This window comes from Panicum virgatum, chromosome 3K (genome assembly GCF_016808335.1).
Source record: "Panicum virgatum strain AP13 chromosome 3K, P.virgatum_v5, whole genome shotgun sequence".
In the NCBI taxonomy this organism is placed as follows: domain Eukaryota; kingdom Viridiplantae; phylum Streptophyta; class Magnoliopsida; order Poales; family Poaceae; genus Panicum; species Panicum virgatum.
In genome coordinates, this window is record NC_053138.1 from 4,564,682 (window position 1) to 4,578,084 (window position 13,403).

The 13,403-nt window shown below is 42.2% G+C and overlaps 1 protein-coding gene across 2 annotated transcripts; it reads right to left on the minus strand.

The window, feature by feature from the left end:
- Nucleotides 1-3,001: 3,001 nt before the first annotated feature.
- On the minus strand, nucleotides 3,002-9,090 carry LOC120696949 (serine carboxypeptidase 1-like). 2 transcript variants are annotated; one of them, XM_039980021.1, is made up of 14 exons: nucleotides 8,971-8,988; nucleotides 8,585-8,908; nucleotides 7,769-7,845; nucleotides 7,554-7,676; nucleotides 7,361-7,463; nucleotides 7,239-7,276; nucleotides 7,034-7,135; nucleotides 6,089-6,169; nucleotides 5,725-5,973; nucleotides 5,054-5,119; nucleotides 4,851-4,972; nucleotides 4,637-4,750; nucleotides 3,614-3,659; nucleotides 3,002-3,432 (listed from the first exon to the last, which is right to left on the minus strand). In XM_039980021.1, the coding sequence occupies exons 2-14, from the start codon at nucleotides 8,889-8,891 to the stop codon at nucleotides 3,349-3,351; spliced, it is 1,512 nt and encodes a 503-aa protein (XP_039835955.1). In that variant the 5' UTR covers nucleotides 8,892-8,908; nucleotides 8,971-8,988; the 3' UTR covers nucleotides 3,002-3,348. The 2 variants fall into 2 exon arrangements, with proteins under 2 accessions (XP_039835955.1, XP_039835954.1); XM_039980020.1 differs by having other exon boundaries at nucleotides 8,585-9,090.
- Between the last annotated feature and the right edge of the window lie 4,313 nt (nucleotides 9,091-13,403).

Genomic DNA, 13,403 nt, shown 5'->3' on the forward strand with positions numbered 1-13,403 from the left:
CCCTTTCGTGAACTTAGTTCTTCCTCCTTATGCATAAGCTAGACCTTAACAGTGAGCAAGAATAGTGGGCTTATGTTGATCCTTCTATTGGACTTATTAATTGTTCATGCATCTATAATCCATCAATTTGTTGGTCACACCCTTTTTGCCAAGCCACTTGACGCTGCTAGTTGCCGTAAAGTTGTTGATCATCCAAGCATACACTTTTGGCGCCTACTGTCAACTCAAGCTTGTCTCGAGCCTCACTAGAGCTCAGGGCCGTGCTCGCGTAAATAGGGACCCACTCTAAAGTGAGACGTAATCAACTAGTGAAATAAAATAATTAAATATTAAATATAATACTACCTATAATATAGGAATGAAACATATAAAGAATAGTATCTATTTAATCTTAGTTGCATATATAATTTTTACTTAAACAACTTTATTCCTATCGTGTTCTTTGAAAGAAAATATTCAATATTTGGGCCGGCAACTGAAAAGACTCAAGGGTAATTGAGCAAGCTAGCAGGTGGCCGGCCTTTTAATCAGGAGCGCATGTCCAGCGTATGTCAGGTACATTGAGACTGGCCGGTTAGAAACAACATACTCCATCCGTCTCATAAAAAAAATGCAATTCTATGTTTGAAATTTTTTTCCCACAAAGATTAACTAAGTGGTGAGATTTGATTTGCATGCCAAGACTAATCGCATGTAACAAACAAATAAGAGTATAAAAATACTTTCAGACATCACTAATCTATTTGAAAAACTATAATTGCAATATTCATATAATGGAGAGAGTAGGAGCTAGTTAGTAATTTTTGAGCTAATGGTCGTGATTGTGATGAATTTTGGGGGCGCCAAAAAATGAGGGCCCTGTGCCACACGGGTGGCACGCCCTTCCGCCCAGGCCTGCTAGGGCTTCTCTCCTTTGCAATTGTAGTACTTTGTTTTCTTTGTGGAAATATTAGGAGAGTATCCTTTACAACTCTAGGTGCATAAGTTGAAGATGTGACATTTTTGTCTGAACGTCCACTTTACATCAATATTTATTGGCGAAAGGGCATCTAGCTTACTTTGTTAGATGGCTTCGGTAGCACTGCTTAGGTCTTGAGTTTGACTTCCGGTAGAAGCGAATTTCATGATGAGGTAAAAAAAATCCCCCCCACTGGCTAGAGAAGCTGGGTTCAGGGGGGTTTCTGGGTCGGGAAGCCAAAACTGCTTCCTCTCACTGAAATATGGTGGGGCCCGTCATACCTCGCTTGAGTTTTTTCACATCACTATTTATTGATGTTATAAATATTTCCCCTGTTTACTTTTATAGAGCATCATAGATTTTGCAAAGAAAAATCAAACTTCATAGTATTGTCTGGCAAATACCAAATTCCTCTCTAGGGGCTAGCTGAAAGTGATCGGGTGCTCTAACCTAAGAAGAGAAGAGGGTGAATTAGGCAACTTAAAAACTTAACCTAAGGCTCCAACTAATTTTCACATAAATTTAAACTAAAATATGCTATCTAGATGTGCAACTACGGTTCTTCTAGTGTAAAATCCTCATCCCAAAAGAGTTTTGCAACCTATAGCCAATCCTAGCTTGATCTACACTAAGAAAGTAAAGGCACACAAGTTGCAAAATGAAATGCGGAAACGTAAAGAGAGGATGAGAGGAAGCAAACTCTCGACACGAGGATTTATCCCGTGGTTCGGCTAGCCACGAAGGCACACCTACATCCACATTGTTGAAGCACTCACGAAGAGTATTTCTTCCGGCAATCAAGTCTCTTCCGTGAACACAATCACGGTCACCTTGACACTGCTTTCCACTAAGGAGCTTCTCCACAAAGGGTGGGGGTTCTCCACGTCCCCCGCATAAAGTCGTCAACGCGACTCCACACCAAGCCGGAGGATCGAAGACATGATGGCGAGCCACCAAGACTCCAAGGAGGCCGGCGCACCGAGATACAATAGTGGTTCACTCTAGAACCAGCTCACAAGGCACAACACCTTGCTCTCACACTCTCTCAAGAGCTAACCTAGCACTAATACTCTCAAATGTGTGCTAAGGACTAAGGATGTGATCACTGAGCACTTGGGTGGCTTGGAAAACTTCTTTACTGTGTCTAAGACTTCACTTGGACTCCAGCAACTCCAAAATGGCTGGGGAAACTCATATATATAAGCCACCAACTTGAACTAGCCGTTTGTAGCCGTTGTCCAATTTTCTGCGTAGACGTTGGTTCATCCGGTGGTACACCGTCAGTTAAACTGGTCTCTCACAGCCCGAAACTAGCCATTGCCCTTCTGACGCACTGTCCGCAGCTGACTTAGTACTCATTGGTTAAACCGATGCATTGCACCGACGCCCCGTCGGTTCAACCGGTGCTAAAGACACTGTTGTTGTGCCCTTGACATGCTCTTTGGGCAATAGTTTGGTGCATGCACCGACGCCCTTTGTTGTACCGTCGGTTCAACCGGTGCTGAAGGATCTTCTGCAGTCCACAAAAAATGCTCTCTGGACAATGCTCCGATGAATGCACCGACACCCTTTTTCTTCACGTCGTTCAACCGGAGTCACGGAGTTTCTTCACTTGATTCCGTCTGCACAGCCATATTGGGCCAATGACTGGGCATCGGTGTATCCGATGACCTTCGGATGCACCGACGGCTAGGCTTCGGTGTATCCGATGACCTTCGGAAGCACGGACGGCTGGGCGTCGGTTTAATTAGTGCAACAGACTATGCTTTGGCATCTCGATGGTGGATTGGACTTATCATCTCGACGATGGATTGGACATGGCGTCTCGACGGTGAATTGGATATGTTGAATTATATCGATGGGACGTAAAAATTCTACAAATGTGATCTCACAAACTTGTTAGTCCCATTGATTATGTTCTCACTCAATCACCAAAATCACAAATAATGGCTTAATGGGGCCATGTTCCTTACACCAGCACAACAATATACTTTTTCTTTTAAAAAAATCAAGTTCTGTGCACGTTTATGGTACAATCTGTCAAAAGATCCGTATTCCACATATCTTTTATTGAGATTTGGCACCACAGCTAGAAATCTTGTACGGATCAAAACAAAATAGTATACATTGATACCTTTGGGATTTCAAAATGTTAACGAATTTTTTCACAAATGTTTGTCACCGCGAAGGCATGAAAAATGCATGTAAATAAAACAGCTGCGTTGATGTAATATTTGCAGAAAAGAATACAACACTGTCCAAGGTTGGCGCTAGGAACTTTGATCCTCTGACGGCCTTATTGTTCCATGGGTTATCCAATTTCTTCATGTTGTGCTTTGTTGCACGGAAATATGCCTCCCATCAGCAGCAGCATTCATGACTCAAGAGCTTCACAATTTAGAACCAGCAAGCCAACGGCTGTAGAAAGCCAATGATTCCTGTGGTTTATACTCAGGAACAGTGTGGCCAGCACCCTGTGAAATGAATGAACAACATGATAGTTAAAGGTTACTTAATCTCGTTTTTTTTTGTGCGGTGTTTCAGTAATGTATTCATATCATTAAACATATTTTATTTTTGATTTGGAAGGCTACAATCCTGCTTATTTGCAAATTATAATGGATTAACAGACATAGTTAGAAACTGTGTTTATACCTTAATAGTTGCAAAAGTGAGGCCCTTTTCATATCCCTGGGTGTACCTGATGAGCATAACAAGCAAAAAAAGATGAGGCACGTTTCTTTATGGATAACATTTAAACAAAAATTTGAAATCATGAAAAAAATGTCATCCTATTGATTGTGAATACATAAAAAAGAATAATTTAATCTCTAGGATAAAATCTTACTATTACTAATTGGAGGCTCCTTTTGAAGCCTCCAGGTGAAGCCACCTAGGATCCTAGGTGGACAGTCTAAAAAAATAGAGAAATTCTACAAATTCTCACAAAAATCAAAAACATCCGGTCATCAATTGGGCAACTCTAATCATAATAGCCATTGGATCTGTTCTCTTTTTTAATAAATTATCCACTTTTGCCATTATGAAAATAGACTAAAGTAACCCCCTAAACATGTATCTAAATTACCCACCTTTGCCATTATAAAGAATTAATCTAAAGTAACCTCCTAATCTTCATGTAAATTATGCCATTATAAAATAATATCAAATAACTCCCTAAATTTTTATATATATTATCCAATGATAACATAATAAAAAGTTAGAATGAACTCCAAATCTGAATCAAAATTATGTTATTATAATAAAATTTTAAAGCGCATCAATATAAAATTCTAAATTACTATTCCTATCATTATTAATATATTATTTATATAAATATACTAACCATAATGTGTTTGTCACCATATATTCATGTATAAGAAAAGAGATAAGAATACCAATTTTCATGTTGTTCACATAGCTCAACACAAAGTATTCAATTACATGTGATGTGAAGTGAGAATAAACTGTTAGTAAATAAACCTATCATATTTATTACAATTACATAATGATAAATATATATCTTGCAGTATTGGATTAGAATATTTAGTTGGTTAAATAGAGTGTGAGATAAATAATTATTAGATATCTCTAACTAGCCCGTGCGAAAGCACGGGTTGATAGACTAGTGATTAATAATCTAGGACAAAAAAGTGCGAATAATTTTTTGTTCAATACCCAGAAACTTGTTCATTGGTGAACCACGGTCGCCACGAATCAACGACTCCATAACCTAATGATACGGTCCATGCTTCACTCCCAGTGTAAGGTACACACATATCATGGTCGCCACTGAGACAAATGAAAAATAAATATCATTGATAATATCAGCTTCTTCTGAGACTAATTAAAGAATGTGAGAACCGAAAGAATATTACACTTAATAATGTACCTGTAAATGAGAGCACGGTAGCCCTGGCTTGTAAGGTTCTTGTGATAACTGATCATACTCCCAGCATCATGATGAAAATCCAATTTGTCTGTGCATATGAGCCATGGTCCTATTGAACTCACCTAACATTGTAAGGTTAGAAGATGGAAAGTTAGAAACTTCGATCAATCAAATACAATGCGATCACTATATGACTGTCATACTGGTTCGGCGTGAATCGCAGATCTGACGCTATCGTTGTTCAGCCATGCTGTTGCAACCTCATCACTCTGAAGATTAAGCAAGCAAGACGCAATAAGAAATAGGGCAAAATGGATCATTCTTCACTTGGAAGAAAAAATAACTCCTATATATTTCTAGAAGAAAATGCATGCAATGGAATACAAACCAGATAAAATTGAAATAAATCTTTTAGTTGGAAGAAGTGGCTGCATTATAAACGAAATGAAAAAAAAAGTTTTGGCGCAATTATTAATTAGTATCAGTGTATTACTACACTAGCATACACATATGATGAATTTTAGCTATGCAATCTTTTGTCTATAGTAGATTGTTTGACACTGATGACTAGTAAATATAGAAACATACCTAGATAGATTAGCCACATCATTCCTAGATTCATGATGATTTTTTTTCACTGCTTTAATATTTTTGTAGCTTTCAGTATTGTGATAAAAACTGCTGGTCAAATCTGTAGATAAAGATGATGGAAACGACCAAAGACTTCTGTTAAGGAAATGAGTGAGCATAAGAAATCGAGCACATTGTTTTAGACATTTCGTGAAGATAATTAGCAATCTCTCCAGAAGATTAACATTCAGACAGATCACAGGAGAACACAGAGCTAGAAAAAGGGTACTGCGCTTGTGCTCACCATACACGGAACTCCACCGGCAGCAGCAACGGCAAGTTCCTGCCATGATGGAACACGCCCATCTCTTACGGGAGCTCTCAGAGGCCAGGCCCGTCCAAGCATTCTTGTTCTTACCGGAAGGGGCTTGGCAGTTGCACCAAGATCTTTGAAACTTTGAGGCGCTCTGCTCTTCTGTGGGGCTACTTCTTTGATACTTGTGCTGTGGTAGCATGGCTCAAGAATGTCATAAATATTTAATTCTTCAATTTCCTACACAAGAACATAATATAATATGAGAACAGCACTGACTTTTACCAGATAGTGTCACTGGCTTACCCTATCGACTCTTGATAGTGCTTTTTACCAGATAGTGTCACTGGCTTACCGTATCGACTCTTGATAGTGCTTCTTCGCATCTGGCAGTGCTACCATTCCAGTAATTTCCTTGACATGCAGTATTGGCTTCCTGCATTATGAATAGAGACGGTAGTTAATTCAGTTGGGCTCTTCAAAGCCATAGTATTTATCCTTCCAGTATATATAGTTGATTCTATTTGAAAGAACATAGCCACGGGTTGATATATACAGATAAACATTTCAAAGGCCTCATGATCTTTAACAGATATTGGCTACTTGATATTAATAAAATTTCCCTTTTTGAAAAAAATAAAGTTTAACAAATACTACGCATAGTCTTAGGGTATCAAGGAAGCATTCTAATTTCATTATTATTAGGAAAAAGTTTACTTTACTCCCCTCAACTATAGCCAAAGTCTGGATAACCCCCTAAACTATAACTTGATTCAATTTAACCCCTAAACTATGTCATTTAGTTCATTTTACCCCATAATACAATTTGTCTTTTTTATTACTCCATACAAAAGTTGTATTTTAATTTCAAATTTTGCAGGGTAGTAGTGGACATCACAATGAATATTTAGAAAAAATTTATAATTTTTTACATTAGTTTTAATATGATTTTGAACTCCAATGAATAATTTATTATTAAATATTCTAACCTATCAAAATAATGATAAAAATTTGTGATATATTTTTCTAACATGCGTTATGTTGTGTACTATTATCTTGTAAAATTTCAACTTAAAACTCCACCTATGTATTGAGAAATAAAAAAGACAAATTTTATTAGGGGGTAATTTGAACCAAAAGTCATAGTTTGAGGGGTAAAATGAACCAAATAATAGTTTAGGGGGTTATCCAGACTATGGCTATAGTTGAGGGGAGTAATTTAGACTTTTTCCTTATGTACTAAAATTTTGTGATGGAAGGATACTTCAGGTCGGTGATTTCAGTCGGCGTACAGACATACCTTGTATATATCATCTGAAATTAGACCCATTCCATGCGCAAATGGTACAAGAGCATTACCGTCAAAGGCGGTGTCGCATACACCATTGCCAACCATGTAACCCTGACATGAGAGTAGAGGACAGAACATTAAACCTTAGATTTCCTTGGCAACCATGTTCAGAGTTCTCATGGAGGGCAGCAATAATATAAGAAAATCTACTAACCTTAAAATTTATAGTTGGCTTAACTCCTTCGTGGATTCCTGTGGAACAATTTGTAGGTAACAATAATGGAAAGCAATTAACGGTTGTTTAAGGATAATTGATTACAATCCTAAAGCCAATACCTTTGACAACTTCATGTGAAAGGGTAGGAACATAAACCCCGGCATACGATTCTCCAGCTATGTAAAATGGATTTTTCAGGAACTCAGGGTAGAGCTGAAACCACTGGTTAAAAGTAAAAAAAAAACTCAGCCATGTGTTCCACAAGCAAATGATAATTCACTGCACCATCATGACAGAACAACTATAATATACCTTGAGAAGAAAAGAATGTGAATCAGCAGCAGTCTTAAGATCGCCGGTGTCATAATCTGAAACATTCTTCGAGTATGACAGCCCAACACCAGCAGGGGAGTCCAAGTATATCACACTAGACACCTACAAGAATAAAATCATTACTCTCAATTTTGATAAAATACCAGATAATTTTGGCTTATCATGTAGGACCAATATTAATGGAAATGTCCAACCTTGGACCAGCTATATGGATTTAGATGAAGCTTTGGCAGGCTTCCAGCTGACCCTCCTGACTCAAAGTTGAATGGTCCTGAACCAAAAAAAAAACACGCATAATATTAATTGGCATGAAAAAGGTAGCCCACCTAGCTAGGATATTTTGCGCAAATGATTAATAATATCTAAATTTTGGACTATCAATTCTCTTCAACTCTTTTTTTTTCCTCTAGACTTTTGCATCACCGTTCCAGTGCCAGACAATCTGTTGCTCCCAACGCTACTTCTTCTCGTCGTCATATGTAGGTGGATCCATAGGTCAATGATACGTGGGGCCCCACTGCACTTGGGTCCACATGTCAGCGGGTGAGTCCTTGCAGTATTATTGCAGAGGAGACTCATCCCTGGGGAAGATTCTGATCTCGTCGATGTTCGGACAGAATGGCCAAATTGAGTGAGAAAAAAGAATGAGGTGACGAAATGGAGCAGGAATAATGTCTTGTTATAGTAGATTAGTAGTTCGCTTTCCCAAGACAAAATGGGCGGAAAGACAGCGACGGGGCTCCTTTACGCGGTGCGTAGAAAGCAACAGCGCAGCAGCCAACAGGCGGGCCTAGCTTCTTGCTCCGCCGCTCTCCCAGCCCAACCTCGGCCACTCTCTCCGTGGTCCGGCGACCGGCCGGCGACAGCAACTCAACAGAGACCAAGCAACGGCGACGATGGTTTCGTTCAATTCCTTGGGCAAATAAAGAAGAAAAATTCGCGGAGAAGAAAAGGATCGGAGCTAGTAGGGGGATGGGATCAACGACGGCGGAGGATCGGACGCGACGCACCGTGCTCGTAGACGAAGCCGTCGAAGCTGGAGCAGCCCGGGCCGCCGTTGAGCCAGAGCACGAGGGGGTCCCCGGCGGGGTCGCGTTCCGACTCCACCAGGTAGTAGAAGAGGCGCCGCCCGTGCGCCTCGTCCACCGTCACGTACCCGGCGTAGTGCTTCGACGGCAGCTGCTGCTGGGCGAACCCCGGCACGCGCGTCACCAGCGCCCCCGCCGGCGCGGCGAGGCAGCAGCGGCAGGCGGCGGAGGCGGCCACCACCACCGCCACCAGCAGCAGGAGCGCGGAGGCGGAGTGGCCGCAGGCCATTGCTGCGGTGCGTAATTATAATTAACGGTGGTGGCAGCTCTAGGCTGTAGCTAGCTCGATCATCGGCGGCGGAGGATATATATGGCCGGGACAGGGACGACGACGGGCGGGGGCGCCGTGTCTATATAGAGCTGAGCTGCGTGCGAGATGGGAGGAAGATGCCGGCGGAGGCGTGGAGTATATGATGTCGTGGAAGAAACGCATGGCTCGGTGACGCCCCGACGTTGACGGCAAAGCAAGCCGGCCGGCCGGTGTGGAGTCTCGGTCTCGGCCGTAGTGTGTATCAGCCTACCGTACCCGTCCCACTCAAACCAAAGCGCCCAATCAACGCTCATGGCAGGGACACATACATGGATCGTGTTCTTTCCTTTCCCCGGCCCCTTCATCAATCGTGTTCTAGTCTTCTAGATATATGTTTTTTTTCTTGCATTGAATCGTGTGCCGGATATTTCACACTGTGTTATAGAGGCCGGAATATTGAAATATTCTTTTATCTAAAATATATGTTGACTGCTAATGAATGAATTATATTCCTCGCAAAAAAAAGGAGAATGAATTATATAGATTAGCAAGGGAGGAATCAATCAGTTGAAATTTAATTTATTTGTATCATTTATATATATGGATTCATTATCTTCTCCGGAGAGGTTAAGCTTTGGTGGATAAAAAGATTTGGCAAATATTTAGCCGTAGAATTCTTGTGGAACGATCCTGAGCAGAAAAAATAAAAATAAAAAGTTGGATTGGAGATGCGAAGAATTGAACCCCGAACCTCTAAGAAGCTTATCTTTAGTGCTCTACTAGTTGAGCTACATCCCAATTTTTCATTAAATATTCATTGTAATTATTTTTATAATTTATTATCATCCTTTTATATGTTGACTGCTAATGAATGAATTATATAGATTGGCAATGGAGGAATCGATCGGTTGAAGGTTAACTTAAGGTTTGGTGGATAAAAGATTTGGCAAACATTTAGCCTTCAAATCCTTGTGGAAAGATATCTTGAGCAGAAAAAAAGAAGTTTGGTTGGAGATGCGAGGAATTGAACCCCGTACCTTTGATAAGCGTATCTTAGTGATCTACCAGTTGAGCTACATCCCCAATTTTTTGTTAGAAATTCATTGTAATTAATTTTGTAATTTGTTATCATCCTTTTAAAACCAAAATCGGTACCGGAACAAATCGGTTGAAATTTAATTTATTTGTACCATGTAAGGCTACATTATCTTATCCAACGAGGTTTATTTGTACCACGTAAGGATACATTATCTTCTCCAACGAGGTTATGTAAGGATACATTATCTTCTCCAACGAGGTTAAGGTTTTGGTAGATAAAAGGTTTGTCAAATATTTAGAAAAAGTTTGACTGGAGATGCGAGGAATCGAACCCCGGACCTCTAAGAAGCTTATCTTTAGTGCTCTACCAATTGAGCTACATCCCCAATTGTGGTTAATTAAATATTCATTGCAATTAATTTTATAATTTATTATCATCCTTTTAAAAACCATAACATGAAAATGGACACTGTAGCAAATCGTGTGCGGTGCATCAAGAGTGTGCCAATTAATGTTGTTACTTCATTATTACTCTCTTCATTTTCACAATGTATGCCTATGGCATCTGGAGTACCATATATATGATGACCAATTACTACTGTATGTTGTTTTTCGGAATTGGCAAGAATTAAGCTACAAGAATATACTAGGAAATCATTTACTAAGTGACTGTATTATTGCCTACCTAAGAAGGCTCTATTTAGTATGAAGGGAAAGTAATCATGATACTAATTAAATCATGTTGAATAATATCTCAATTTGTTTCTATCTGGCACAATTTTTTGGGCCGCAATACTAAGTTGACCAGATTGCACTTTCGCAGATTCCTTAAATATGCATGCGGCCTCGGCATATATATGTTTCACAGATTCCTCTTTTTTTTTTGCGATTACACGATACAATTCGGACACTCACAATACATGCACACTAACCCCTATAAACACATGAACGTAAACCTACCCCTATAAAAATCTTCGAAAAGGGAGCTGGCAAATCCTCTCGTTTGACCACAAGCAACCCATATGTCCAGTTATACAATGCCTTCAATTCTATTTAAGATTAGCTCCTAAATTGTTCAAGGGCGCTCAACCTCGGCAGAATTTGCTACTCCATCTAGTCATCAATACGTTCTATACAAACATAATTTCTTGTTTAGTTCAAGGCCTTGTTTAGTTCGCAAATTTTTTTTGGGTTTTGGTACTGTATCAATTTCGTTGTTATTTGGCAATTAATGTCCAATCATGACATAATGAGCCTTAAAAGATTCATCTCGTCGTTTACAGTTAAGCTGTGTAATGAGTTATTTTTAGCTATATTTAATGCTCCATACATATGTCCGAAAATTCGATGTGATGTGTACTGTAGAATTTTTTTTGGAAACTAAACATGGCCAAGTAAAACATTATTTATGACTTGAGGGAGTATTTTAGCTTAGGCAATCATTTATTATTGCTACTCTACCAGTTCCAAATTATAGGTCGTTTGACTTTTTTGACCCCAAATTTGACCACTTGTCTTATTCAAAAAATTGTATAACTCAGGCTTGATGTTTAAGTTCTATCATTTGATCAAATAATTTGCATGCTACTTGAAACTGTACCCATTCATGAATCATGAGCACTGTGTGGCATCAGGAGAACGACCTCGCCCAACCATATCGTTGAGTTGAACCATACAAGAGCAGTGCTCATATCTCCTGTCTGACAATAAGCTGACATGAGATCGGTATATGAAACCACATCAGGATCAAGTACACTGGAGGTGTTTGATAGTTCCTCCTCGTTGCATATGCACGAATGAATTACCAAGAAATTACTTGAAATCCCCCAAATCTGAATTACTTACCGTGTGTTTGGTTGGAGAGCGGAGCGAGCCGGGTCGGAGCGGACCCGTCCTCGCGGCTGTTTGGATGGAAGACGAGTGGGTTGGGTTGGCTCCAGGAGGGAATATTCCGCCCAGATGTGAGTTGGCTCCGTCCTCCGAAAAATGGCGGACAGAGCCAACCCAGCTGGGTTCCGTCCCTCGCGCGTCGTCGTCTCCGTTTCGCTAGGACGTCTCGGCTTCTTTTGTTCCGAGCTCTAGCCATGGAGGGTGGGGGAGGGAGCGGAATCGGTGGACGTCGACGCCCGTGCCTGCCAACCATCCCCGCCCGCCCCCAGGCCCCAGCGCACGCAAGCCCGCCCGCCTCTCGCCGCCGCTCCACGCGACCCCGGCCCGTGCTCGCCGCCGCTCCAATGCCCGCCCAGAAGCGCCAGTCCGCGCCCTCCCCCTCCGCGGCCGCTGGCGCCGGCTCGCCCCCTCCCGCGTCCTCCCCGCCGCCGCCCGCGGCCGAGTCCGCGGAGAAGAAGCCCAAGCGTGAGGAGAACGGCGCCGAGGCCAACGGAAACGCCAACGGTGAGCGTGCCCCCCGCCCCGCCCCGCCCTCTCCGCTCGCCGACGGCGTCCTTCCTCCTCGATCTCGGCGCGCTGATTCCGGCGCGAAGGCGGCGGCGGCGGCGGCGGCGGAGTCGGAGGCGGCGGACGCCGTGAACCAGGGGCACCCACGGGCAGCTCGCAGGGCGGCGGCGGCGGCCCACGGTGGCCCGAGCAGGGAAGCTCACGGGGCAGCGGCGGGCGGGAGGCCGGGCCGGGGCGGGCGGACGCCATGGCGGGCGGAGGAGACCGGGGTGGAGACTTCGACGGAGAGAAAAAAATAAAAAGAAAAAGAAAAAAGTGAGAGGTTGACAGGTGGGGTCCATTGGTGGTAAGTGGGACCCTCGTTAACGGTGTTATCATGCCATCCAACCCGTATTCCCAATTCCTTCAACCAAACATGAAATGGGTTCACTCCGTTCCCAAAATCAGAAGTACAACCAAACAATGGATGGGTCGGCTCCGTCCCCAAAATCCGGATTGGATCCAACCCAACCCATTGATCCCGCAACCAAACACACAGTTAGTTCGCTCTGCTCACCTGCTCTGTTCGCTCAGCAACCTACCGCCTCTCTGCTCACTCCGGCACCGCGCTACTGCCGCTGCCACCTACGGCCTCCTACAGCGCGGCGGCCCCGGTGCCAGGCGGCCGCCCTCCTATCCTATCCGCGTCGCAGCTGCTTGCCTGCTTGCCCCGCCGCCGGAAGCAAAGGCGTCTTGAGCTTGGGCCGTACCAAGGTTTTCCTTACCGGTAAGGAAAAAAAACCGGAGGTCAGCGAGAAACGCGTTTATCGGATTTCTCGAAAAATTATCGGATTTGCCATTTTGGTTTCGGATGAAATTTAGAAAAAAATTCTTAATTTATGCAGGAAGTAACCTAGATTATTTCCAAACAATCTAATAGTATAAACAAGATACAACAATGCATATAAATATGACTTTCTTGCCACAACAAACAGTCTGCTTAATATGGCCACCGCTATCGCCATGGCTTCCTATGAAGTCGTGGAGGGACCGAGAGAGATGGGGAATGGAATATGA